Source organism: Phasianus colchicus, chromosome 2 (genome assembly GCF_987193195.1).
Source record: "Phasianus colchicus chromosome 2, bPhaCol1.hap1.1, whole genome shotgun sequence".
Taxonomy (NCBI): Eukaryota; Metazoa; Chordata; class Aves; order Galliformes; family Phasianidae; genus Phasianus; species Phasianus colchicus.
Genome location: NC_143437.1, coordinates 16,398,947 through 16,426,407, shown reverse-complemented (window position 1 = coordinate 16,426,407; position 27,461 = coordinate 16,398,947). Strand labels below are relative to the sequence as shown.

The 27,461-nt window shown below is 43.5% G+C and overlaps 2 protein-coding genes across 7 annotated transcripts in view; one reads left to right on the top strand and one right to left on the bottom strand.

Moving 5' to 3' along the window:
* DHX57 (DExH-box helicase 57) overlaps window positions 1-19,013 on the top strand; it is a 30,466-nt gene extending 11,453 nt beyond the window's left edge. For 2 of the 5 annotated variants that reach the window (XM_031596923.2, XM_090134928.1), the window contains exons 4-25: window positions 85-255; window positions 907-1,718; window positions 3,103-3,293; window positions 3,961-4,082; window positions 4,928-5,123; window positions 5,728-5,852; window positions 6,985-7,118; window positions 7,589-7,643; window positions 8,652-8,854; window positions 10,554-10,670; window positions 10,976-11,072; window positions 11,823-11,996; window positions 12,218-12,418; window positions 13,158-13,434; window positions 13,782-13,877; window positions 13,972-14,055; window positions 14,190-14,327; window positions 15,069-15,143; window positions 15,559-15,693; window positions 16,649-16,849; window positions 16,970-17,081; window positions 17,209-19,012. In XM_031596923.2, coding sequence (XP_031452783.2) covers window positions 85-255; window positions 907-1,718; window positions 3,103-3,293; window positions 3,961-4,082; window positions 4,928-5,123; window positions 5,728-5,852; window positions 6,985-7,118; window positions 7,589-7,643; window positions 8,652-8,854; window positions 10,554-10,670; window positions 10,976-11,072; window positions 11,823-11,996; window positions 12,218-12,418; window positions 13,158-13,434; window positions 13,782-13,877; window positions 13,972-14,055; window positions 14,190-14,327; window positions 15,069-15,143; window positions 15,559-15,693; window positions 16,649-16,849; window positions 16,970-17,081; window positions 17,209-17,411 — 3,919 coding nt within the window. In that variant the 3' untranslated portion in view covers window positions 17,412-19,012. Of the gene's footprint in view, window positions 1-84; window positions 256-906; window positions 1,719-3,102; window positions 3,294-3,960; window positions 4,083-4,927; window positions 5,124-5,727; window positions 5,853-6,984; window positions 7,119-7,588; window positions 7,644-8,651; window positions 8,855-10,553; window positions 10,671-10,975; window positions 11,073-11,822; window positions 11,997-12,217; window positions 12,419-13,157; window positions 13,435-13,781; window positions 13,878-13,971; window positions 14,056-14,189; window positions 14,328-15,068; window positions 15,144-15,558; window positions 15,694-16,648; window positions 16,850-16,969 lie in introns of all 5 variants that reach the window. The other 3 variants (XM_090134929.1, XM_031596941.2, XM_090134927.1) reach the window with 3 other exon arrangements.
* A 1,003-nt stretch (window positions 19,014-20,016) lies between these two features.
* On the bottom strand, window positions 20,017-27,080 carry LOC116231296 (serine/arginine-rich splicing factor 7-like). Of its 2 annotated transcripts, XM_031596978.2 has the most exons (9): window positions 26,921-27,080; window positions 26,306-26,486; window positions 25,991-26,167; window positions 25,004-25,078; window positions 24,771-24,872; window positions 23,971-24,024; window positions 21,806-21,850; window positions 21,183-21,218; window positions 20,017-20,324 (listed from the first exon to the last, which is right to left on the bottom strand). In XM_031596978.2, the coding sequence occupies exons 1-9, from the start codon at window positions 26,940-26,942 to the stop codon at window positions 20,300-20,302; spliced, it is 717 nt and encodes a 238-aa protein (XP_031452838.1). In that variant the 5' UTR covers window positions 26,943-27,080; the 3' UTR covers window positions 20,017-20,299. The 2 variants fall into 2 exon arrangements, with proteins under 2 accessions (XP_031452838.1, XP_031452846.1); XM_031596986.2 differs by lacking the exon at window positions 21,806-21,850.
* Window positions 27,081-27,461: the final 381 nt, after the last annotated feature.

Sequence of the window (27,461 nt, the reverse complement as noted above, 5' to 3'; positions counted from 1 at the left end):
AGGATTTAAAGTTGCAGGGACACAATCTTGTATCTATTCAGCAGTATAATTCTGTTTCACTTTAATTTGATAACTTTTTATCAGAGTAGCTGGTTCTGGTGAAGATGACGATGAACCTGATTACCTTGATGATGAACAGTGCTGGTCAACAGATCAGGAAGTTTCTGACATGACACCAAGGTCTTCTGCTGAGGCAGCTGCCCACAAAATTGTGGAAAGCGAAGTGTCTGCATTTGCTGTGCACAAGCTCTCCAGGTGATTATTTCCAGTTAATAATTTGTATGCTGAAGAGGTAAATTATTAGTCTGTTATTACTGTAAAACCTCAGTGCTTGGAATTCCACTTGACTACAGAGAGAGTCTATGCTCAGAAATTCTGAGTTTGTATCTCCTCAAAATTTGATCCTCAAGTGGATGAACTTAAAATAACGGTTTTATGAAAATAAAGAGTTGTAGCATTTTTATAGTAGAATTTTCAATTCTTTCTCTAAGATAACGAGACAAGTACTGGGAAAGCTCAGGCAGCACTGCTGTTATATATGTTTATTCTGGGTAGGTGTAATTTTGTTAGCTTTCTTCATCCATTTTGCTTAGATATGAGCATTTCTTAACTATTTTTTATTTCTTTGAGAGCGTTTTCTATGCAAGAGGGCTCAGCTTTTTCTGAAGAGCTTTATAGTGGGCAGTATCCTCTAGCTACCATGTGCTACATTCTGATAGGAGACAGTTGCTACATAAACTGTCACCTTAAAAACAACAGAACTTTGGGGGCTTTTGTTTTTCAGGCAATAGCAGTACTATCTCATTCTGTATATACTTCCTTACTTTGAGCCTCATTTAGCAGATCCGTGTTTTACTTCATTCTCTGTCATTCACTTGTCACCATGTGGTCTCTGTGTTGTTGTAGGTATGGCTTTGACAGTGAGCGTTGTAGGACTGTCCTGAGATCCTGCAATGGTAACATTGGGGCATCTTTAGAGCATTTGCTATTGCAGTGCTTTGCTGAGAGATACGGAGACAAGATGCAGATTTCTGCAACAGCTGCTCAAACCAGTCAAGAAGAATGTTTAGAACAGAGACAAGAAGAAGCTTTTGCCCTACGGTCAATCTACGGAGAAAAATTTGTAGAAAGAATTCAAAACAGAGTTTGGACGTTTAGTTTGGAACTGGAATATCTAACAAACAGGCTCAGCAAATCTAAACAAAAGGGTGGTTGTGCAAAGGACACAGCAAAGCAGACTTCAAAAGAAATATGTAAATTTTATCTCCAAGGAGGCTGCAAATTTGGTTCAAAATGCAGATTTGGACATGAATTCCCTCCAAACCACCCACTGAGATCAGCCAAGAACTCCATAGACGATTCCCACCTCAGATCTAACAGTGATGGTCCCATATACGAACTTGAAGTAAGATTTCCTGAAGAAAACAAGTATCCACTCCAGGCACCTCTTGTGGCATTTTACACCACCAATGAGAATCTACCTCTTGCCTGTCGTCTGCACATTGCTGAATTCCTTTTTGGAAAGGCTTTGATAGCTGCAGAGTCTAATGAACCGGTGGTGTACGCGTTAGTGACTTCCTTAGAAGATGAATCTGAAATAGGCGAGTTACTTGAAAACACTCACCACAAATATAGTGCTCCTCCTGTTTCCCATCTGGCAGCACGTCCAGTAAAGCTGCATACGGAGTCTGCGTCTGGTTCAAATCAAATATCAGAAGGTACACCAAATTTTCATCTAGGGTTTCTGGGCTTAAAAAGAGAAAGAAGGCAGGGAGCACAATTATGGCATCTGTTCCAAATCTATTTCTGGAGATGAAGGTCATGTGGTGAGCCAGATCTATATTCTGTCCATCCTCAGGAAGTCACTTAGTAAAGCTGTAGGGGAAGAGTTTTCTGCTGGATACAAGTAAGTTAAAGGAGTGCACAGCTAATGTCTTCAGCTTGGTAGTGTGAACATGTGTTCCAACATAGTGGATAAAATGCCATGGAGAGATGTGGTGTGAGCTCACTTGAAACTGACCTGGTGTATGCCCAGAAGCATGTTTGGAAGGTAATGCAGAAGGTTATTGGTGAGCTTTCACACACCTGTTACTCATCAACACAACAATGTCTTAATAGGGGAAAAAAAAAATTACCTACCATTCCTCACAACTAATTTTGTAAAGTTGGATTTTGTGCATAGTAAGTGTTACAGGCAAGTCTAGAATGGTTCTCTAGGAACCTCTTTTTCATTAATTCTTTTGCAAGCTCATGCAGCTAGATATATTTCACAGGGGGAAGGTTGTGACCGTGTGTCATTTGTGGCAGGGTGACAGGCAACTGTGTGGCTTAGTTTACCTTCCAACTCCCAGTTCCAAAGCTGTTTTATCTAAGGCAAACTTTCTTAAAGAGAGCTTGCAAGAATAATAGCATCACAATTTAGAGCACCTGAATAGCGTCAGCCTGTTTTTTGCTGTTTTGTTTTATTAAAGTAAAATGCATTATTCCTATTCTTAACAGCTCCACAGAAAAGTAGCTTTGTTCCAGAAACTGAAATCAGAGCTTTCAAAGAAACTTCCTTGTGTTACAAAATACTCAACTTTGATAAATGCACCCTTAATGCTTTTGAAGGCTGGCTTACTGTGTGAGCAGTCCTACTTAAACCAATAGGCACTAAGCACTGAAGTGTCTACTCCAGTTTCAGTCTTGGCTTAAAAGTCATTGGCAGTGGCCTACCACTTAATGTTGCAGTGGAGTTTTAATCAGTTTAGGCTGGTGTTGCCATAGCAGTCCTGTGCTGCATCCCAGTAGTTCTGTGATGATTTGGAGCAGACTGGTTGCCAGTCAGGTTTGCCATGTGGCCACCCAGACTGTGGTGCTGCAGAGCACAGCTGAGGTGCATTGTGACAAGTGGGATGCAGCTGGAGAAGCTGTGCTGTGTCTGACAGGAGGTTTGCTGGTGGTGCTGAACTGAGTGCATGTCAAAAACTGTCCTACAGCTCCTCATCTCCTGTTTAGCAAGGTTCTTTATTGAGAGCACTACTGGAAAATGTGTCTCTTCTCTACTGTGCTGATGCAGTTGTCTGCCTTGATAATACCTGAATGTATGTTCTCTGTTTCAAGCTTCAGCAGCATCAGAGCCTCCAGAGGAAGAGGTGGCAGAAGAAGAGGAGGAAGATGAGCCCCAACAAGTCATTGTGGAGAATGAGAGTTATGTGAACCTCAAGAAAAAGCTTTCTAGAAAGTATGATGTGCACTCCAAATCTACATATAATGAAAACGTTAAAATCTGTATGCAATTTCGTCTGAAAAAGGTATAGTATACAAAGCAGAATGTCTCTTTTCATGCACGCTTTAGAGAAATACATATTTAAAACAATGGGCTGTTGTTTCACTTTTTTTTGTTTTCTTACTACTGTTGCTCATCATGTTCAGCAAACAGTGCATCTAACATCTGTCACCAGTTATGTACTTCCCCTGAAAAAGAATGAAATATGTAATGCTAAATGTTGTTTTAGAAGAGATGTAGGCTAGATTGATTTGTTTATTTGTATTGGTCTTTTGCAAACAAATTGCATCTTGTTCTCAATGCAGAAGCTGCTGGTTTATCTGATAGGATTCTGCTGCCTTTGAGCAACCTGCAAGGAATCTTGCAAAGCTATTTCACCGCTGTCAGATAGTTAGAAGGGAAAAATCAACAGTAATTTTAATAAGGGAGCTTTCATCTGACTGTCAGATTGCATATCCTGGTAGAAGGTTGCTGAGACTGCTTCTGCATGCTAAGATACATCAAATACTTCAGAGAATAACAGCAACATTAGTTTGGTGTTTTAGAAAATATCCTTTTGCTCTATTTAATAGAAAAGCTTGATGCAAGGAAAGAAATATTATTGTTTATTGTATGCAGGATGTCTCTTTAACATCCAATATTGTTGGATGTAGAACACCACAAATACCACTTTCTTAACTATTGTGTATCAGTCTTCTAGACGCTTCCAGTCTATGTTGCATGAAAGGCAGAAGCTCCCTGCGTGGCAAGAGAGAGAAACTATTCTTGATTTGCTGACAAGCCACCAAGTTCTTGTTGTGAGTGGCATGACAGGGTAAGAGTGTAATTGTGCATTCAGACATTATGTATTAAACTATATACAGAAGAATGTGAAACATATAGAAACATAGAATATTCCAAGTTGGAAGGGACCTTTAAGGATCATCAAGTCTGACTCTTGGCTCCACACAGCACCTCCTAAAAGTCAGACCATATGTCTGCAAGCATCTTCCAGATGCTTCCTGAGCTCATCAGTTTGGTGCCATGAGCACTGCCTTGGGGAGCCTGTTCCAGTGCCCAACCACTCTCTGGAGAAGAACCTTTTCATGATACCCAGTCCGAGCCTCCTGTTTCACAGCTTCATGCTGTTCTCTTCTGGGTTCTATCTCTGGTCACTGGAAGGAGATCAGCACTGCTCCTCCTTTCCCCCTTGTGAGAAAGCCATAGGCTGCCCAATAGCCTCCCCTCGGCCTCCTCTGCTCTGGGCTGAACAAACCAAGAGACCTCAGCACTCCTCACATCCCTTGCCCTCTTCACCATCTTTGTAGCCCTCTTTTGGACACTCTGTAATAGTTTCATGTCCTTTTGAGGCTGTGGCACCCAAAAAGATTTTCTATGTAAGATCATTTGTTCATATTTGATTCAAGTCAGCTCTTGTATACCTCTTCAAAAATTAATTGCTTGAAAGCTTATATGGGAGAAAAGATTAGGGTTATTAATCATCTCTGACCGGTGGCAGCAATCTTACATGAAGTTCTTATAAAGTATGACATTAATGGAACAAAGCAGATTGCAAGTGGAATGCAGTCAATTTATGTGGATGGAAGGTGTTTGCCTTTTATTGAGCTTTGTTCTTTGTCATTGTGTTTTAATTGATGCCTGATTTTTTTTGTCATGTAGATGTGGGAAAACCACTCAGATTCCTCAGTTTATTTTGGATGCTTCACTGCAAGGCTCTCCAAACACAGTTGCAAACATCATCTGTACTCAGCCTCGCAGGATCTCTGCCATTTCTGTGGCTGAGCGTGTAGCCAAAGAGAGAACAGAAAGGGTTGGAGTTACTGTTGGCTATCAGATCCGCTTAGAAAGTGTAAAGGTATGTCTGCTTTGTTTGTTGGTTTTCATTTAGTTCTATTGAAACATTCTGTATCCTAGACAAGCACTAAGAAAAGAATGTCTGTCCTATATCCACCATATAGTGAGATCAGGAAGTCTGTATCACCCATATTTTATAATGTATTATAAAAAAAAAAAAATTATTTCGTCCTGAATTGCATGGTCCATTTCACAGAATGAGAGTGCAATTTGTGTGTTGTATTGTTGGTTGTCTCTGTTGAGACGGTGGGTGAAGGGTCTGAGAGCGTGATGCTCAATACTAGAAATACTTTTCCTCTAGAAGGTTATCTCTGCACTTCATTTCCCTGCCTGTTTCCATTTATCTCCAAGTTGGTTATCACAGAACAACTTCCAAAGGAAAAGCAGTTGTTTGTTTACCACTTACAGTTAGCAGTGCTTCCTTGGTATGAAGCGGGTGCTCTTAAGTTCTAATCAACAAAGAAAAATTATCCAGTCCTGTCTCCATCCAGGATTGTTTGTTTCCTTGCTGTCGTACCCAGCACCCAGCAGAAGATGTATAGCCACACTTTGCACTGTGTTAAGTTGTGCACAGTCCATCCAAGTGCTTTATTTTACCTTTCCAGTCCTCAGCTACCAGACTGCTGTACTGCACCACTGGTGTGCTGCTGAGAAGGCTTGAAGGTGATCTGACTTTGCAGGGAATTACACACGTTATTGTTGATGAGGTTCATGAAAGAACGGAAGAAAGGTGAGTAATCTTTCATCCCATAAGCAAAACGAAGAAACAATCAGAAAGAGAGGTGATGATGAAGATGCAGCATCTGAAGTTGTGAAGTTGTGGCAGTAATAATGGGCTAGTGAAATGAGTCTGGTTTAAGGTTTTTATCTTCAGGCTGTTAATGTGTTGTGTTGCAGTAGCTGTAAAGTGAGCACATCTCTTAAATTCTGTTCTTCCCATCTGCCATCATGTTGCAGTGGTTAAAAAGAGGTTTTGGATGATGGGGGGGAATTGGTAACTTTTTAAACAGAATTTTCTGGTTCTCACTCCTCCTTTGTTTCAGTTTTTTATGAAATAAGCACAGTTCTTCAGATAACCTTGCGGGAACTGTTTTGCTTTCTGTAAACTAGGTGGCAAAGGTCTTTTTTTTTTTATGCTTTTCTTGTGAAATACTGAAATACAGTGGGCTATGAGGAGGCTTTGATTGTGACCTGTTAGTCTACGGCTCTGGTTGTATTTTAGCCCCATAAAAGGATGTGTCTCTCTCAAGGATTCTTCTTTCTTCTTATCTAAAATTGCTTGTAAGCCTTAGGCATGTCACAAAAGCCATCAATGCTTAGGGAAGAATATAGTGAGAAGGAAAGAGTACAGAAGTTTGAGTAGCTCTCTGTAGGGAAGGAGCAAAAGTAACTCATCTGTTAATTAATTTGTTATCTAATGTTCTTGTCTTGTCACTTATGTAGTTATTTTATAAGGTAACTAGAGCATTTTGGTGTTTAAATAAATTTGCTAAGTAATCCTGGCCCTCTAGTAAGGAAAAGCCAGAAAATAAGCTGTGTGGGAACCATAGGGTCACAGCCTAACCAGTGATTGAACACCTGGTGATGGGGTGTAGCCAGCCCTGGGAGCACAGGTGTGAGCAATTCAGCTGTGCCACCAGAACCTAACCTCATTTAAGGGCTGGCAGCTGTCCTCACATAAGTAGATGGGTTTCCACTAACTCACTGCATTGTTAGCTCCTGCCATTCTAAGAAACTCATGGTGTTGATGTGATTCTATTGCAATGCTACTGAAAACACTGAAAGTGGAGAGAATGAGTGGAAAAAAGAGATCTGAAAGCTAACAATGAAAAAGTTCAAATGTCTTTGCTTGCTTTCTTCAGTGACTTCTTGCTGCTGGTTTTGAAGGACATAATGGTTCAGAGACCAGACCTGCGCATTATCCTAATGAGTGCCACCTTGAATGCAGAGCTTTTTTCTCAGTACTTTCACTCCTGTCCAATTATTAACATACCAGGTAAAAATAGTCATTTTTATTATCTTGTCAATATTCATTGCTTTAGAGCTTTGTTTTTGTTTTTTTCTGCTTGTGGAATGTTTCTATATTCCTGTGTAGATCAGTGTTGAATGAGAAAAAGATAATTTTAAGTCTGGTTCTAAGCAAAGGGCTAACTATACATAGTTGCAAGATGTGGATTTCTACAATAACTGCAATTACAAGGTCTTAAATGGAAAAGCTAATGAGATTTATCAGAAAAGTCTTGGAAATTGAGTCTTTTTGATACTTGCCTTATACCAGTAGAATTTTCCTCCCTAAAAGCTGTGCCAAGATGTATATGGTGTGGTTTCCTGAGCTACTTTCACTACAGCTTACCCTTCCTGTAAGGGTAGCAGCCCTTCTCTGACTGTGTATGTGCATGTTACCAAACCATGCGTGGAAAACATCTGCTGTAGCATGTAGATTTACTTCCTTACATTCCCTTTTAGGTCGAACATTTCCTGTAGATCAGTTTTTTCTGGAAGATGTGATTGCAATGACAAGGTATGAAATTGCCAAACTGTCTCAGATGTATTTGACATTTAAAGTTGCACTGCTGACTGCATTGACCTGTGCATAATTTAAAAAAAAAAAAAAAAAAGGTACTCTCAGACATCCCCATTACTTGAAGACCTGGAGTTCTGCTAAAGCACAGACTAAAAGATGCTTCTTATACCGCTGTGGGATCTACAGTACTGCACCAAAACCTTTTCTGAATTAGATACTGTGTAAATACTCAAGAAGAAGTGAACTTTGCTAACCTCTGTTAGTGCTTGTGTGTTGACAGACTTACCCCCTCACCCACCCTTGTTTGTTTCAGTGGTGGTTAGGTTTCTTCACTGAAGGTAAAAAAAAATAGCAGAATTTCCTTTTTGTAAGCCCTACCTTGCAGCAGAAAGTGAGACAAATATTCCTGCTATCACTTGTAGCTACTGGAGAGTCATAGCAGCTCAGATATTCCAGATAATACATCAGTCAGCTGTTTTAAGTTATATGCAGGTTGTTGCTCTGAGCTGCTCTCTTAATTTAGTTCACGCTTGCAGTCCAGGTGTTTCTCATTATATCTTTTAGAACACTCTCCTCCCTGTATGGAGTCCTCTCCCTTTACTCCAAAGCTGGCTAAAACTTTCAGCACTGATGACTCATTAGCACGGGAGAGAAGAGCTGTAGTGCAGGTGATTGCACTTTCTTGGCCACAGTTTATTCTGAAACTCCCTTGCACTAAAGTTAGAGTTGCTCAGTAACTTGAGTTGCGCTGGGGCTTAACAGCTCACTTTGCCATGCCCTTCCATCTGTAAAACTGAATCTACTTTAAAAGTACTGCTTTACCTGTCCTTACGATGGAGTTGGAGCAGTAACATGAACTGCAGTCAGTGTGAAATATGATTACATATAAATCTGAGAGGAACTTTGTATAGCTGTGATACCCTGTCTCTGTAGCTAATTATTACATGGAGACTGTTGGGCTTCTTTCCTTGCCACTTGAAGATGATTCATTCTTCTGCTGTTCAGGTATGTCTTAGAGGACAGCAGTCCCTACAGGCGCAAGACAAAGCAAGAAAACAAACTGACAGCAAGACACAAAAGAACTGCATTTGAAGAAGTGGAGGAGGACTTGAGACGTGCTGGCTTGCTGGAAGACACTGACACAGCTGTCAAGGATTCAGACCCAGACCAAAAATTAACTCTGAAGCAGCTGCTAAAACGATACAAAGGTGAGCCCCTTCTTAAATCTAGTAGGTTTGCACATAAGATCTGTAAGCCAACATATTATGCTAGCATATGATACTGTATGTTGAATGCAGGTGTGTAATTCAGAATTCTGTAGTGGTGAAGTTAAGCAAGATGTTGCTTTCTAGATGAGAAGAGAAACCTTGTAGGCTTTGAAAAACAAAACAAACTTCATTTTCTTTAACTATAACAAACATCTGGACTGCAAACAGTTTTTTAAGCATCTGAAAAGGAGTAGTTTTCAGCTACTGTCTATTTCCATCTCTTTTTGGATAACTAGTTGACTTTGAGTTTCCTTTCTTTACCTGTTCTTGCTGGATCAGCTTTAGATAATACTTAGCATGCATCTGTCTCAAGGATCAACATCACTTCAGCATCATGAGCCTTCCTTGAGAAGACAAGTCACTGTGAAAGGCTTAATGAAGAGGGCAGACCTTTCCATTAACTCCCCCCCCCCCCCAACATCAAAATACTTCCTGTGCTTTGTCTCCTTCCTGCACACCCTCATGCCATAGTGGTGAGTCTCCAGTGGCAGTGAGTGAGAGTCATTGCGCTCAATTGCTCTACAAATTCCCACTGGAGATTTAGCATCTCAGAAGGGTGATGGGGTTGGTCTGTTTTTGAGTTGATGTAAGAAACATTGGAATAGAGAAGAGAGAGAGCCTGAGAAGGTATCAGTAAATCACAGAATCATATAATGGCCTGGGTTGAAAGGGACCTTAAAAGATCATCTATTTCTAACCCCCAGCCATGGGCATGGCTGCCCCTCCCCAGCTCAGGCTGCCCAGGGCCACATCCAACTTGGCCTGGAGCACCTCCAGGGATAGGGCACCACAGCTTCTCTGGGCAGAAGTGCCAGGGCCTTGCTGTCCTGTGAGTGAAAAAAAATTCTCCAAACATCTATCTAAATATCCCTTTTAGCTTAAAGCCCTCCTTCCTTGTCCTATCACTATTAGACCATGTAAAAGTAGATCTCTCTCCTGGTTATAAGCTCCCCTTGAGTACTGGAAGGCTGCAATGAGACCTCCCTAGAGCCTTCTCTGCTCCGGGTTCAACAAACCCAGCTCCCTCAGCCTTTCTTCATAAGAGAACAGGAGACAGTCTCTTCCTTCTCCCTCTTGCTACCCTTCTATTGATGCAGCCCACAGTACTGTTGACCTTGTGGGCTGGAAGCGCACAGCTGGCTCATGTCCAGCTTTGGTCCACTAAGACCCTCCAGGTCTTTCTCTGCAATGCTGCTCTCAGTGAGCTGTTCTCCCAGTCTGTACACATATCTGGGATTGCTCCAGCCTAAGAGCAACATTGTGCACTTGGCCTTGTAGAACCTCATCAGGTTCATGTGGGCCCACTTCTTGAGCCTGTCCCTTTGGATGGCATCCCTTCCTTTTATTGTATCAGCTGCACCACTGACCACGTGAAGGCTTCCAGCTCTTCCTACTGTAAGTATGCTCACAGATAAATCCTGGTCTAGGCTCTATACAGGGCAAATGTGAACCCTGATAAGGTATGAGAAAAGATAGAGCTGGACCAGAGTGACCTGTGAGGCTGCCTCTGTCTGGTATAAACCAGGTGCTGTTTAGGCTGAGTTCTGCATGTTTACGCAGCCATGCTGTTTGGCTGTATCCAGCACATGTATTTTATGAGAGATGAGCTTAGCTGTGTTGTTTCTTTCTTTTTCCCTAGGGGTTAACAAGACAGTGTTAAAAACAATGTCTGTCATGGACTTGGACAAAGTTAATCTGGAATTAATTGAAGCCTTGCTGGAGTGGATAGTTGATGGCAAACATTCATACCCCCCAGGTATCTCACACTAAGAGATGAACAGAGGTAGATTCACAGAGATTGTGCACTTGTAGACAGCCTCAGGATAATGTTTTGTGTTCAGTGTTCTGAGTAACAAAAACCCTGATATGCATAGGATGGGCTAAGATAAGAATAGTCTACTTTGGAAAGTCTTTGGTGAGAAATTGTTGCAGCCTGTATGCTTTTTGTACAAGAACTGCAGAACAGAGCTGGAGTTTTGCGTTGGCCTTCTGCACATTAATAACATATCCTACTGTCATTTCTATTGAGTGATTATTATTTTTCTTGATGGACATATTTAGGTGCTGTGTTGATATTTTTGCCTGGTCTAGCAGAAATCAAGATGCTTTATGAGCAGCTCCAGTCTAATGCCCTTTTTAATAACAGACACAGCAAGAGGTAAGGCACAAAAACTCCCAGATGATATCTTTACCCATTAAAAAAAGAGTGGTTTTCAGCACAAAGTCTGCCTTTATCAAGGGACAAATAAAGTTTATTAAATGTGTGAGTTATGACCCAGTCAAGGTAATTCCTACTCTACCGTCTGCACTGTCCTACTCTACTGACTTGCTCTGATTGGTTTTTCTTCTTATCTCAGAAGTTTGAAAGGTGTCAATTTTGTTACCTGATGTAGTTCTCAGAAATCCTAGTGATGAGTTTCTCCACTTTGCGCTCTGTATGGTCCAGTGGGCTGTTGAAAACTTCACCTCAGCTATTGTTCTCTTTCAGAATGTGCCCTAAAAAGCCTTCAGCTCTTACTGTGGCTGTATTTGATCATAGATTGCTACATGGAGATGTAACTGGATCTCCTTGGCTAAACAGTAGTTACACAGATGCCACTGATAAGGTTGACTGGAGTGATCCTTTCCAATCTGGCATTATAAACTGAATGTTCTAGACTGTTCACAGGAGACAGGCTTGTTTTTTTTCAGCTCCATTCTGAGACCTGTTCCTTCTGCAAACTTCTCCACCTTCCCATAGGACATGTCTTAAACTTGATATGGCAGGGAAGTTTGCCATTTTTTACATAAATTTGAATGGCTGTGTGCAGTGTCTGGTACTGGCAGTGCAAAAATGCATACAGGCAGACTGTTCCCAGGAGGAAAAAAGCAGAGATGTGCTGAGCGTACTCTCATACTTTTCCTCCAGGTGTGTTGTTTATCCACTTCATTCTTCACTGTCCAGTGAAGAACAGCAGTCTGTGTTCCTCCGCCCTCCTGCAGGAGTTATCAAAATCATCATCTCTACCAACATTGCAGAAACATCTGTCACCATTGATGATGTAGTCTATGTGATTGATTCCGGAAAGATGAAAGAGAAAAGGTACTGGGATTCATTCCTGCTCTGTGCAAAGAGCTGGGAAGAACCTGAAGGAACTTGATCTGCAGAAAGCTGCTAGGAGGTGGGGGAACCAGTCTGGACCCAGATCCAGCTGCAGGGGTGGGAATTGGGTCCATATAGAGGTTGGCAGCATCTGTCTGCTTAAGCTGCAGTTTGTTCACCCTGCACCCAAGAATATAAGCCTATTTCTTGCTCTCCTGTAGATATGACCCGAGCAAAGGAATGGAAAGTCTGGAAGACACGTTTGTGTCCAGGGCCAATGCTCTGCAAAGGAAAGGACGAGCAGGCCGTGTGGCCTCAGGTGTCTGCTTCCATCTTTTCAGTAGCCATCACTATAACCATCAGCTCATAAAACAGCAGTTACCAGAAATACAAAGAGTGCCCTTGGAGCAGCTTTGTCTAAGGTGAGCTGTTGTTTCTGTATTACCTGAAAAGACCCAGTGTAGAATGTCCTCTCTCCACATCAGGAAGTATCTGAAATGTTCTTATTAAGGAATTTAGTTCCTTCAGGAGCATCACAAAACCAAGAAACTTGCTTTGAAGGTTTCAGGTTCTCTTGATCTCACTATCATAGTCCCTCTGAATCCAGAGATCTAATCATACCATGTCTCAGATCTCCCTATATTCCTGCACAGTGCTTAGTTCTTATTTGGCACTTGGAGGAAGGTCTCTCCCCCTGAGAAGATGCTTGCATTCCTGTGCTCTGGACCCACACCAGATGTTTATCTCTCTACGCTAAGTTCTCCCTTGGAGTTGTTGCACTATGTTACCCAACAAGTCCAAGCCTGGATCCAATGCCACCATAACACTGATACTAAATTAAGAGGTCTTCTTGCTCCTGCCTCACTCTGTGCACCCCTTTATACAAAAAAGAAACAAAACAAGAAAAAATATTTTTTCGGAGAAAACTTCATATTAAAACCCTGTGTGATAAATAATCTGTTCTTCCTGACTCTGAGACTGGATGGAGGTAAGCCATCCTCATATGACTTCCTGAGTTTAATCACTCTTTACAGAACCTCTTCAAGGGGCTGTGTTCTTGAAAATAGATTTGCTTTATGTTTGATAAATGATTGCTCTGGCATCCTGTCTATGGAACTAAGCTGCCTTCTTTTTCTTTCAATTTTTTTGTCCCTCCTTCAGAATTAAGATTCTGGAGATGTTTTCTGCACAGAGCCTTCATTCTGTTTTATCACGACTAATTGAGCCCCCTAGAACTGAGTCTTTGCGGGCGTCAAAGCTGCGTCTACAAGACTTGGGAGCGTTAACTGCAGATGAAAAGCTCACTCCTCTGGGATATCACTTGGCTTCCCTGCCTGTTGATGTCAGGATTGGCAAACTAATGCTGTTTGGCACCATCTTCCGCTGCCTGGATCCTGCACTCACAATAGCAGCCAGTCTGGCTTTTAAGTCACCCTTTGTAAGTATTCTTAGTCACATTTCCAGCTTTGAAAGCAGTACATTTTCATACAGCAGAAAAATGCTGCTATAAACTGTAGCATACTACACCTGAGTATTTTTATTCTCCATCTTAGCCTTTCCAGTTTATACGCTTGATGCAGTGCTCATCAGAAGAGTCATTACAAGTAGATGATGAAAATCATGCAGCAGTGACACAAATAGTAGTTATAAGCAAATGTTGAAACAATGCCGTTATTACAGTTAATTAAGTGCTGCCAGACCGTTTTGTCCAGATTTAGTGTAAAAATTGAAAGCGAATATAAGAAGCAGTTACATTGTGAGATTAATCTGTTCCTGCCTTTCTAGGTGTCCCCATGGGATAAAAGAGAAGAAGCAAACAAAAAGAAGTTGGACTTTGCAGTAGGAAACAGCGACTATCTGGCTCTTCTTCAGGCATATAAGGTGAGCTAAAAATGATAAGCCTCTATCAGAGGTCTGTGATGTATCACAGCGTGAATTTCAGTATTTTAAGGTTTGCTCTTGTCTTTTCAATTAGGGATGGCGTTTAAGTACCAAAGAGGGCTCTCAGGCAAGCTACAACTATTGCAGGGAGAACTTCTTATCAGGAAGAGTTCTTCAGGTAAGTCAGTTTTTGTGGCCTCATGCAGGGACTGGTTGAGGACACTGAGGCAGAGTTCTGGTGCCTAAACCAAGCAAGCTGTTGGCTTTCTTGCCTCTGCGGGTCTCACATCACAGACCTTTCTTTCTTTGTAGGAAATCGCCAGTCTGAAAAGACAGTTCACAGAGCTGCTTTCTGATATTGGATTTGTGAAGGAGGGGTTAAGAGCCAGGGACATTGAGAGGAAGTGGTCCCAGGAAGGGGATGGTGTCTTGGATGCCACAGGAGAAGAGGTAATTTTGCAGCTTGTTGGTGCTTTGAACAGGTGCTGCAGCTTTTGATGCAGCCTGAATGCCAGCTGTTAGCTCTAGCCTGATGGGCTTCTGGGTGCAGCCTTGCAACAAACCACTTCCTACCTGTTATGTTTTTCCTTCCTGTATGGTATTAGCCTCCATTACTTCAGACCCACAGGACCAGGTGTGGAGGTGAGACTGACACAGCAGTGTGCGCTGAGAAAGTGAAATGCTGCTGTCCTGGCACACGTGGTGGCAGTGAGTGCTGGAAGGACACAGGTCTGATTCATGGACTGGACTGAATGTTGGCATTAGTGCAGGCTTTATTTTTGGGAATGGAATTGCATTACAGAGCAGGCAGTGAAATACTTCAGCATTGCAGACAGTCCTCAGAAAGCAGTACCTGCTGAGCCAGAGATCTCCTAGGGCTGTGTGGCAGGGCAATAAGAGCTTGGTAGCTGTATTGTCTCCCTGCATGTTGGTACGTTTGCTTTCTTTCCCTACTTTGTAGCCAGACACAGGGGAACAATTAGATAGCTGGTGTCTGGTGTGCTCCAAATAGCTATTGGGCAGCACTTCAGCCTAGTCTGAGACCTCAGGACCAATAACTGGTCCTTCTCTGAAAAACACAGCAATGCAGCTATGAAAGGAAACCAGTTTTAGCCGTGTATTCATTCCAGAAGCAGGGCTTTGTCTTTTGACCTACCCGCAGGATGTCTAATGTGTTTATTAATTTTGTAGGCAAATTCAAATGCGGAGAACATCAAGCTGATCTCAGCTATGTTGTGTGCTGCGCTGTATCCCAACGTTGTCCAGGTAAAAGAATACTTTTTCACTCTTTGAAGTTGATGCGTTCCATTAGGAGTGCTGCTACACTGTGGTGGACCACAGCCTGCTTTAGGTTGCCAGAGCTTGCTGCTTGTTATGCCATGGCCAGGTTGCCCAACTCCTGTTTGTACTGCTTGATACCACTGCTGTTCCTACAGTTTTTTAGTGCCACGTAAATGCCAGCAGCAAATGTTTTTACGAACGTATTGTAAATTACAACCTTTTAGAAGACAGCGGTTACAAATGAAATGTCTGTGTTTAGACAGTATCTGCAGTATAGCATCTGTGTCTAGTGACTTGTCTACTACTTGACAATCTGTTATTGATAAAACTTAAGTTCTAGAAGTGAATTCAGTATTCTGATACAGCAGATTTTTGTAACTTTTTGTCTTGCACCATACAGGTTAAAAAGCCAGAGGGCAAATATCAGAAGACCAGTACAGGAGCTGTCAAAATGCAACCAAAAGCAGAAGAGCTGAAGTTTGTTACAAAAAACGATGGTTACGTTCACATTCACCCTTCATCTGTGAATTATCAGGTCGGGATTCTTTTTTTTCCTTCAAACAATCTTTCTTTTATTAAAAAAGAAATTGCCTTTCCTTGAACAGATGAGAAGTGAGGGACCCTTTTGAAGCTTAAGAAAGAAAATGCTTCATGATTGAAGTCTCCCTGTTAATAAATAAGGGTCTATTGCTCTTGAGCACAGAATTAAACTCCATCTTCCTGAGTAGAATTAGAAGATGAGGTGACAGGTGATCTCCCCCATCAATGTTTTACTGTGTCTACAAAGCTGCACACAAAAATGCAGTAGTGACACTCACCAGCTTCTCCTTGCTATTAAGATAGCATGCGTGCAGTGTCTTTATACATACAGGTCACCCAACCTCAGACTGAGGTATTATGTATTGGTAAATAAACCCTGGCCATTCTGATTTGTTTCTTCATGAGTCTTCAAAACTCAATAGTTTCCCTTCTGTCTTAATAGTCATTTTTAGATAAGAGCTCTTCTCCTTACCATGATAAATGGTAGCACTTGTCTAATAAGGTCTGCCTCCATATTTAATGATTCTGTGCTTTTCCAGGTTATAAATCACTTGCTTAAAGCATGGGGCTCCTATCATTAACTGCAAAATGAGGTTTTAAAGGCTTTGAACTCTTCAGTCACTTGCTTTTAGAAGAGCATAACAAGTATGCGCATGAAAATCTCTGTAGTGTGAAAAAGAGAGCTGGGGCCCTTAAGGCGAAGCTGGTAATCAGCTGATTTGTGACAAGCTTACTGCAGAGTGGGTAGGAGCAGGACTAACTCTCAAAGTTGAGGGCAGCTGTCATGGCCTGAAGAGTCTGAGAAATGTGTGGGCATGTTTGCTGTTCCTTGCAGCTCTTGCAGGCAATCCCATATTTGCCCGAGCAGACTGCAGTACAAATGATGCTGCAAGAAAGGTAGTATACATGTTCTTTGTGTTTAACCAGTCTTTTGGGCTCTGCCATTGCAGACCAGGCACTTTGACAGCCCCTACCTGGTGTACCACGAGAAGATCAAGACCAGCCGTGTGTTCATTCGAGACTGCAGCATGGTGTCAGTGTACCCGCTGGTCCTGCTGGGAGGCGGGCAGGTTCACATGCAGCTGCAGAAGGGAGAGTTTGTCATTTCCCTCGATGACGGGTGGATACGGTTTGTGGCAGCCTCTCACCAGGTAATGAAAAGGAATAATGCTGGGCATGCTGCAGAGCTCTGTGCGCATGCAGAGCTCTGTGTGTTTGAAATGGGGGAATGCATTTCTTTGCGCTCACCTGTGTGTTGTACTGTGTGCTAGGTAGCTGAGCTGGTGAAAGAGCTGCGCTGTGAACTTGACCAGTTGCTGCAGGATAAAATCAAGAATCCCAGCATGGATTTATGCATGTGCCCTCGTGGGTCTCGCATCATTGGTATGATTGTAAAGCTTGTGACCACACAGTAATGTGTGAGTGGCTTTCTGTAAAGACGCAGCCTGCGTCGTTAGAGCCTGATAATAGACCAGGTAACATCAGTGTCTTTATGTATTTGTTTTCTCAGAATATGGTGCTGATCTCTGGAAGACCAAGCTGGCAGTGATGCTGTTGGCTGGTGTGGGTTTTTATTTTCACAGTTTGCAGAGAGCTTGCCTGTTGATAACAGCATGCCTTACAGTAGGGAACAGGAAAATGGCAAATTTTGCAGGAGGAATAGAAACCAACTATAAGAACACGTTTTTCTGTGAAACTGTGCATTGGCAGTAAGGGGTTTTGGTCACAAAACTGCTACACAGCTGCTTCTTTTAATAATATCTGAAAGCATCTGCTCTCAAATTGGTTTAAACTTAATTCTACATTTTGAGCAAGAGTTCACTGAGGCAGTTGGTCTTTAAACTAAAGCCCCTAAAAAGGGAGACTCACTGTAAGAGTTCAGTTGGACCGACTTCCTGGATCAGCAGAGAATGCTGTGGCTTAAATGTATTACTGCAGGAAAAGGTGGGTATTTCCCCTGAAGGAAAGGCTTTTCAGGCCTCCTGAACTGTGGAACACAGCAGAGAGAGGGGACTGCTGTAGCCCCCTAAAAAATTACTTCACTGGAACGTACTGCTGGTTGTTAAATGCTTCTAGGGGGTGGTATTCCTCCTGCCACCACTGTAGCACTGACTGGGGGAGAGAATTTTCATCAGTCTTGCTCTGGGGAAGCACTGTTAACAGAGAAGCGCAAAGACTGCAATAATAATGAAATAGTACTATTTCCTTTATCATACTGCTGGTTTGTGATGTTTAGGGTTTCAGAATTGGAACTGCTCGATGTAATGGCAGTTGCAAATGGTAATAGCTGACTTTGCTGTCATCTGTGGTAGAAAAACAGCAAACACCATCTCTACCACCAGAAGTGCCTTCTAGTAGGCTTCAAGCTGAGGAATAAGCAGAAGCGAGCACTTCTCTACAGTTAAGTATGTGCAGAAGCAGTGAAGAAGAAAAAGGGCATAAGCTGTACTAAGGCTGACTACTGCTACAGTAGGACAGGTTCTGCACTATGCGGAGTTGCAGAAGACTCTCTTGTACCTCTGCCCACACCTTGTCAACATGTCAACAGTAGCACCATATTCTGTAGCTGTATACCTGGATGCTGCTGCTTGGTTTTTCTGAGGTCTGGCAAAGAGCTGCTTAAAGCCAACTACTCTTGTGGGAATTTTATAGCACTTCAGAGAAGTTCTCAGTGTGTTGTCAAGACAGTGTGCAACCATTAGTTTATGAGGTGGCACCATCAGAAGTGATGCTGCTTCTGTGTATAGCTGGCAGTCACTCCTGTTCAGGGTCAACAAACAGCAGCTACGTGCGGGTTGGCTGCAGAGTGCAATAGGAACAGATCCCATTTCTCACTTTGGACTTTTGTACACTTTCAAAATCATATCCCTCTTCAATAAAAGGATTTTGCAACCATCAAGGAGTGTAGTGCTTTGGATGGAAACTAGTACTCAAGGAAGTCCTGTGGGATTCTTTTCTCTCCCTCTCGTGCCAAATTCTGCTGAAGCAAAGGTGAGGGGATGAGGGCAGCAGGGGCTACTACAAGCTATGTTTAGAGGCATCCAACTTCTGAATATAGTAGGGAGTACTCATGGAACATCCTAGTGCCTTGTGTGGTGGTAGAATAAAGGAAGCCAGGGGCAGGAATAATGCACATCCATGCAGTCAGGAGTTGACAGCAGGTAATACCCTTGTTCCCTTCATCATTCTTCTACAACACCTCCTGAGCTGCTGAGACACCTTACTTCAGGAGGGGTTTGATGTGGTACTGCCCCCCTCCACCCTCCCTTTTCACAGACTGACAGCTGCCCAGAGGCACTAACCTGTTTTATTACTTCTTTAGCAGAAGGTGGCTGCACTGGGCTGATGTGTGGATATACTGAAGCCCTTATGCAGTATAACTTCCACTTAGTGAAGCTGTGACTTCTTTTGTTTAAGTATAATCTCAGTTTATGGGTTTTGTGGAATTTTTTTTTGCTTTTACAGAGATTTAGGGCATTCATACACAGTACAACACCTTTAAACACCATTATATGCATCTCAGTTACCTTTTATGCTGGTAACCATTGCCCTTCTGTGTAACATCTCTATTTCCACAGTGCCAGTTTTTACCAGCTGCAGCACTCCAAGGGCTGGAAAGCCATTCTAATGCCTCAGGTGATTGGAGAAGGAAAAGCCAAAGCCCAGCTGCCATGCATCCTCCCCAAGCACAGGACAAACTCTCCACACAACTACTGAGCTGCATCTGAGTTTCCTCAGGTGTCAGTATCTAACAGGACATGACCATATGAAATCCAGGTGACTGACTCTGAACAAAGCAGCAGTGCTAGTGTTAGTGACTGGGAAGCACATCTCCCCCCTTCCAGCAGTGCTCCCAGTTTCAGGTGGAACACTTCTGTTCCTTCACTGACATCCTTCCTGGGAACTGCCTTCTAACCACTCTTGGCAGAGGAGCAAAGATGTCTGTAAGAAACATCTTTTTTTTTTCTCCTAAAAGGACAACCCAGATGCATTTTTTTCAGCACTGGCTCTTCTACCTTATCATGAACATCAATCCTTCCCTCCAAAATCATAGTGCTTTTAACTGTTTGGACAACTGGAATACAAAATGAGAATTCTAAAGTCATTTACTTCAGTAGTTTACATCCCAAAATTATTTCACGTACCTTGAGTTCATTGGTCCGTTAATCAAGCGGAAAGAAAGAGCAGAAGTCTCATATTCCTTTTGTTTCTAGGCACAGCTCAGGGTGCCTAACAGCCTACCTCCTGTGAGTCAGCTCAGTGAGCTGCTTTAGTCACCCAACCAGTAATGAACAGCAGGGTTAGAGCAAAGTACCTGTTAGTTAGAAATGCACTGTTTATTCCAATGCACCAAATACAAAAAGCCCTATATTTCCAGATCACTGAACATTAACACAACAAAGGAGTTTTGCATTAGTCTACTTTTAAAAGATCCAAATTCATGCCTGTTGTTAGGCAATAGAAACAACCTTCTAGGACTAAGCCCTTGCGTTTATAAAGACACCACAAAATCCCTTATAATAATGTAAACAAAATAAATCTTCTTCTTAAACTTTAACCTTTTAACTTGAATCCATTCTTTCAGGACATGCATTCCTCCTTCAAGGGCTTCCTGATGGTGAATGACTGAAAGAGAAACAAAAAGGAGTAAGGACAACTCTTAAAGCCAAAGCAGCTGAAAACATGCATGCTGCCCCAGGTTTCCTTTGGGAACTACTCCCCCAGATTGCCTCTATCCAAAGTTTTTATTTGCAGCTCAGGGTGTTAGAAATGTTAGGTTTTACATCATGTAAATTGCAACTTGAAACATGAAAGGGCCAGTTAAAATGAGAGCCAGCTATGATACCTAGAGTAAGACAAGGAGCATGCTCAAGAAGAGCACCTGTGAGGCTCCATCCTCACACAGATAGCAGATGAGAATCTAAGGTGAAGGTGGGCTATAACCTACACATCTCCAGTTCAGAGCTAGCCATGACACTGTAGGTCAGGTTACTGAAAGTCCACTATCTTCATCTCTGGTTACGCAGAGGATTCTTTCTTACTTCAGCATGCAGCTGTGCACTTGAGTTAAGAGCCAACTGTGAAGATTCACCAAGAAAAACTGAATCCTGCCAAGTACTGGTGGTTTCCTTCCTACTTCATCACCTCCTTTCCAGCTGTGCTCAGAGCCATTTTGTTTCCTCTGTTACTTGCTACATTTTCCTGCCTTTTCTATTGTCCTTTCCAAGTTTCACTGAAGTAGGTTACCTTAGAGGATTCCAACTAACAACAGTAAGTGGACACAGGACACCTACACTAGAGTTCTTTTATGGAAACAGCCTTGTTATAAACTTGTGAATCATAGAAGAAAACACCCATCAGGTTTTCTAGTTCATGAGGAAAGTTCATGATTTTATTTTTGCAGAACTTAACCTTAATAGCAACCTCTACAGACATTAATCTGTTCAATGTAATCAGATGGTGTACTCTACTTTTTATTCCTACCTTCTCTTTGGAGATGGTGATCTGGACTTTGAGCGACTGTAAAAGAAAGAAAAAGCAATGTAACTCTTCACGTAGTAACTTCCATGCACTCAATGCTTCTGACCAATTTAGAGCAGTAAGAACTCTGATATTTTTTGTGTACAATAGAGATACCGCCCTTACGCTGTTGATAGCAAGTATGCCCAATTTAGAGGCTTACTTTAAGCAAGAAGCTGCAGTTGAGAGAGAAGACTGCTGAAAGCTGAAGCCCTCAGTAGAAAGTTGCCATAGCTTTGAAGCAGCTATAAAGTGACAACAGGGCAGTGAAACAAGTGAAGAAAAGACAGGACTGAGAACAGAAAGGGGGCAAGATGTGCCCCAAATCCTGCCAAAATACTTTACCATCATAGTCATGAGTTAGATAAGAGCTTGCTAGATACCAGCAATCCTTCTGGAAGAACTGTGGACCAACCCACGAAAATCAGTTATAGAAAATAAAAGTCATTTTGAAAAAGTCATTAAAATATTATTAAAAACCAGTCATTAAAGAGGCTCTTCTACATGCAACTGAGATACTGGTCCAAAAAGATTCGGAATCATGACCAAAAAAAATTACTGAGTGCTAGTTGTGTTTATACGCTCACCTTTTAGCAGGTAAGCCAGATTTAGATCTACCATGGGACCCAGACCTACAATAGGAGAAAAATAAAGCTCAGCAAAGCAGCCAGTGGCATGCACATACAATGAAGGTTAGCTTAACCAGCAACAGCAATTTCACACTACGTAGCATCACGAATCAGAGAGGAATGGTCTGCTCTGGGCTGGCAGCCCTTCCTCATGACATTGCTGAAGAATCCTTTAGCTCTTACTGCAGAGACTCCGCTTGTCAGGAAGCAACAGAACACACCCGAGAAGCTCCCCAGCAAAGCTTTGGCTACCACTTCTACAAAATAGAAACCCCACCCACCCCCCTGTCCTTCTCACAAATGGAAGAATACTTACAAGTGTCATTTAAGACAAGATTTTAATTAAACATCATTCAGCCACGTAAGAGCTGATGCATTCTTCAGTTCTCAATGCCACTTTCATTCAAGTAAATTGAACAGTTTTCATTTGCTATCCCAATTAAAATAGCGTTTTAGTTGTGTTACATACATGGCTACAAGGACTTCATAACTTGTAAACTATTCTTGCGTCATCTTATGGCTTGAAATCAAACTTTCCTCATGCATTTTGCATGTTAATATACCTACTCAAGGGTTTGCTGTGCTACTTAGGGTATAATTTTCATACGTGTAGCAGAAATGCTGTCACGGCTTGAAGCAGTGACTGAGCACTGGGGAGGCAGGGCCAACCCAGGGGAGCTCAGCTGCATGCAATATACCTGATTGACTGGAAAGGGAGGAGCCAGGATCCAGCCCTTCCTAGACCTCATTTAAGGACTGGCAGTGGAGGTGAGAGGATCTTATTGGAGATCCCTACCTGCCAGAGACATTCCAAAGGTAAGCAGATTTTCTTCCTTTGTTTCTGTGTCTGCAGCTGCTGCATTTGGGCTTGTTCTCATTTGATGCAGCTTCAGATTGTGCCACTCAGCTGCTGTACTTTCCATCACATTATAGCATTACAGTGCTCTTTTGGCTGTTTCTTTTTGAGGACTGCAACGTGAAGCTTTCTGATATTCCATAGTATCACGCTGCTGAATTCTGACTCTTCAGGAAGACAATTTCCTTGGTTTTTGCCTGCAGCTGTTTACAGTTGCTTTTATCTTGCCTATTATTTTACAGAAATACTGTGCAGATACCGTTAGCCAAGTTAAAAGATTCAGTGCAATTGCTTTTAAACCTTCCAGGATGTTACGCTGAGCCATCATCTGTACCAGTAACTAACGCTGTAACCAGCAGTTTTCTTATTGCCTGCAAGGTCCACAGAACACATCTACCCAGAACATGTATTCTGTAGCATGAGCACAACTTCCTTTGTCCAATAACACAAGAGCGTTGTTGTCTTACTACAAACGCTGGCAAAACCTTATTGCAAGAGGCATATCAACATGACGAGTGCCAATCAGAGGCTCTAGAAGTAGGACATTTTACCATTTCCACAATGTTTCTGTAATTCTAGTCTGTAACTACACCACCATTCACCACTGCAATTGCAGGCATATGAAATCAGCATTTCAAAAAATGTTGAGCATCTCCTGTGCAAGAACTCCAGAAGCAGAAGTTACCAAGAACACAGCAGCAGCCTGCAAGCTGCACCTGACTGGAAATCTCCTGCATCACTAGGAGTGGTGTGTCAGGACAACTCTAGGAGTAACCAACCACCAACATCCCTTGAAGAATCAGCATGCAGCCAATCCCCTAATCAAGCCTGTCTCACCTCTCACCCGTTCTTCAGTAACGGTAAGTGGTAAGCAAGAGCTGAGGTCACAGTATGAATCCTCTCACTGCTTATAGTGGGACTTAAAAAATACAACAACAAAAGAACTATGCAACATTTCCTGCAAGACACAAGTTCAAGCATAACAAAAACAGCCTTCTAAACCTCTCCCCACTGAACATAAATGACAGATATATTTTGCTTATGGCTGTAAGCATATATACATGCAGCCACAGAATAAAGCAAACTCATGAATTAGAAGACACAAATCAATGGTATGATCTCTAGAAAGGTGTACGAGAAGTGCAAACACTGCTATGCTGCACAACCTTCTAATCCCTTCCAGGGGACAAAAAGAAAAAATAAAAGGATAGAGGGAGAGAAGTCTTCAACTGCTCTCAGTCAGAAGAAATTATAACAAGCACTTTACCTGCTTCGAGGCCATACAACAGACCGAGACCTTGAGCGTGATCTGGACCTAGATCTAAAAAAGAGCAGTGAAAGATCAGCTCTGGTGTGACTCATGCAGCTGAGATCCTTCAGCACAGTTCTCCAAAGTCATCGGCGTAACACAAATAGCTGAAGTTACTTCAGCTACTTCTTCAAGTTACTCATCAGCTATAACAAATACGGGGACTCAAATAAGCTAACACATTTTCTTAGTATAGATAAGGCCAAAAATGGAAAAATAATGGATGCCCAAGGAAGAATAGTGAATGCCCTATTCCTGGAGGCATTCAAGGCCAGGCTGGATGTGGCTCTGGACAGCCTGGTCTAGTGGCTGGCAACCCTGCACACAGCAAGGGGGTTGAAACTACATGATCATTGTGGTCCTTTTCAAGCCAGGCCGCTCTCTGGTTCAAAACTGACAGTATTACTAGAAAGTGGCAGAAGATTCTGCCAGAAATATCACCCACATATGAAATCCCGCTGCCATGGTTAACTAGACATCATTACTCTCTGTATCACTTTATCTTAAGTGGAAAGCCTTAGCCAGAGATCAAAATCACAACCTTCATTTCAATGCAGCATGAAAAACATCAGAAACTGCAGTTTTGAATTTACAAGTACAGGTTTTTAACTTCAAAGTAAATGTCCAGATGAGCCATGGGATTTCACTCCATGAGACTAACAGCACTACAGACTGCAAAAAATGTAAGCACTAATTCCAGCCATTACATTTCTTTAAGTATTCTTTCAACAGTGTTGTGAGCTCACAGCATCACATACCTTGATCTCCTTAAAGAGCCGGACCGTGATCTGCGAGGTGAAAATGATCTATACCTACGAGGAGAGATTGACCTGGACCTGCGGTAGGAAGCTGACCTTGACCTACAAAAAAACAGAACACAAGCTATCAAAAGGTATTTTTCACAAAGGATGCAAAAGGTATCCTTCCCAAAATGAAGGGAAAAGTAAAAACTGTAAAATAAACAGCAAGGCCACTGCGCTTGAAATCTTACCTCCTACCACGGCTTCGACTGCGTGAGCGAGAATACCTTCTTCCTCGGGACCTGGAGCGGGATCGAGACCGGGACCTGGTTTTAGGTTAGAGAAAACACGTATCAGAAAACAGACTCAACCATCAGCACACGTGAGGCCCTGCTGAAGTCAAAATTTTCAGACAACTAAGAAGAAAAAAAAAAACAAAGAAAAAAAAACAAAAACAAAACCACACCACTAGCATCTGTCAGTTGGAAAAAATGCCTGGGCCTACTTGTCTTGAGCATTTTTACTACCTAGAAAAATGTTAAAAGCTGAATTACATTGCAGAATTACATTAGAATAAAAAAATACTGTAATGCGTATTTAAAATAAACCTTGCAAGTTTGCAGGTCGACCCTCTTTGGCCCAAGGTCTAGCAGATCTAGACGATCTAGAAGTATCTATAGCCGATCGCTGCATCTAGGTGTTCTCTTCAATCTAACGACGATCAAACTGACAGCCCAATGAGCCAGGGTGAGGCTTGATTGACGCAAGAAGATTTTTCTAGCTGGGAATGTGGTCAATCTGGTGTTCCTCTTTCTAAACCGGAGGGGGGGCCCCAATTGAAAGCCAAATTTACTGTTACGGCGGTCACCGTCTCAAATTTTCTGCCCTTAAAGAATAAGGTCGAGCTAGGTGGAGATGGCTCGAGGGGATCTGGCCTCTTATGCTGATCACCTCAAGGTCTAGGAGGATCTTAAGTGTCGGATTTGCAAGGCGCCTCAGCATGAAATCTTAAGGCTCGTGACATTCTGAATCAAGGCGACTGACTCAAACGAAGAAACCTGAAAGGTTTTGACCAGGTTGATTATTAAGATAGCAACATTTGATATGTATTAGCAACAAATTGTGATATACACCTGTTGACTTATAACATTAAGAGTTAAAACTGGTGTTTTGTTCGCTAAGAAGCGCTACACAAAGTGAACCGGCGAAGCAACCCCGCCGCTCCATCCCGCCCGTACCTGCTCCTCCTCCGGCGGCTGTAGCGATGGCAGTCGTAGGCATAGTGGCCTTTCTCACCACACTCATAGCATCTGTCGTTGGGGTCAAAGGGGCGCCGCGCAGGAGGCCTGTCGTAACGGGAGCGACGGGGCATGCCTGTCGACACTTCCACTCGAACCCTGGAGCCGCAGATGATCCTGCAAGACACAGGTCTTGTTAGTCACTGCTTTTCTGCCTGATTCCCATTTCACAGGAGCTGATACTGCTGATGGCTGCAGGCCGACGAGGTTAGGAGCTGCTGAAAGAACAGCCAAGGGGTCTCGGCACACACGTACTTCCCATCGAGGCCGAGCACAGCATCTTCAGCATCCCTCGGGTCTTCGAACTCCACGAAGGCGAACCCCGGCGGGTTCCTGGCGATCCATACGGTTCTCAGCGGCCCATAGTAGCTGAAGGCTCTCTCCAGCTCGCCTTTGCCCGCGCCCGTGCCCAGGTTCCCCACGTACACCTTGGTCTCTGCAGGGAAAGAAGCGGCCATGTCAGCAGGAGCCCGCGGGCGGCATCGCGCAGGCGCAGCGCGGGGCACGAGACGCGCACGCGGCGCGGCCACCCCTCCCCCCGCCGCCCGCAGGCGCCGCCATCTTTAACGCCGTCTCCATTTTGCCGCGCTCCCGCCAGCGCCGCGCCGCCGCCCCTCCGTCACCCTCAGAGCCCCCTTCCCCCTGGAGAGCCGCTCTGCGGCCCCAGCCGACCAGCGGCGCCCGCTCCCCGCCCGCCTCTCCCCGCCGACTGTCCTTACAGCCGCCAACCCCACAGCGGCCGCCTCCCCGCTCGGCCTGGCCCAAGGCAAACCTCCCCACGCCGCCCATCCCCGCTGCCAGTGGCAGCCCGCTCCCCTCCTCCGCCGCGCCGAGCCTTCCCCTCGCGTCCTTCGCCGCTGCCCGTCCTACCATAACGCCCGTAGCGCGACATCGTCCCAGCTACAGGCCGAGCCCCGCGCGCGTCCCTGAGAAAGAGGGAACCGCCTGCGCGCCGCACCCCAACGGCCGCACGCCGGGGCGGGGCTCCGGTCGCTAGAGAACGCGGGGCGGGAGGAACACGCTGCTCGAGCGTTCGCGCAGATCTCGCGAGAGCTGCGACTGCAGTACTGCGCATGCGCAGGATGAGGCCTATATGGGAGGCGATCGGACCGTGTCGGGATAGGAAGCGGGAGGCGCTCCGGGATCCGCGTTTGCGGTTGGCAGCGGGCCGCCAGCTTCATGGTGGAGGGTACGGACTGTGCTGCCCTTTTGGAGCGATCGGCAGGAACCTCACTGACTCGAAGTACTTCTTAATGAACCGCAGGAAGAATAAGGAAAGCGTTTTGTTAATGAGGACCTTGGGCTTCAAGGCCAGATTAGATGGGGCTCTGGGCAGCCTGGTCTAGCATTAGGTGGGAAGGTTTGTGGCCCTGCACGTGGCAGGGGGGTTGGAGATTCATCATCCTTGAGG

What these genes read in the sequence shown, in the direction of transcription:
- LOC116231296 (XM_031596978.2), bottom strand. Translation starts at nt 26,942, where the DNA reads ATGTCGCGCTACGGGCGTTATG. An exon ending in AGTCGAAGCCGTGGTAGGAG is followed by an intron (nt 24,873 to 25,003) that starts GTAAGATTTCAA and finishes GTTTTTTTGTAG; the next exon opens with GTCAAGGTCAGCTTCCTACC. An exon ending in TCTGGCTTACCTGCTAAAAG is followed by an intron (nt 21,219 to 21,805) that starts GTGAGCGTATAA and finishes TTTCTTTTACAG; the next exon opens with TCGCTCAAAGTCCAGATCAC.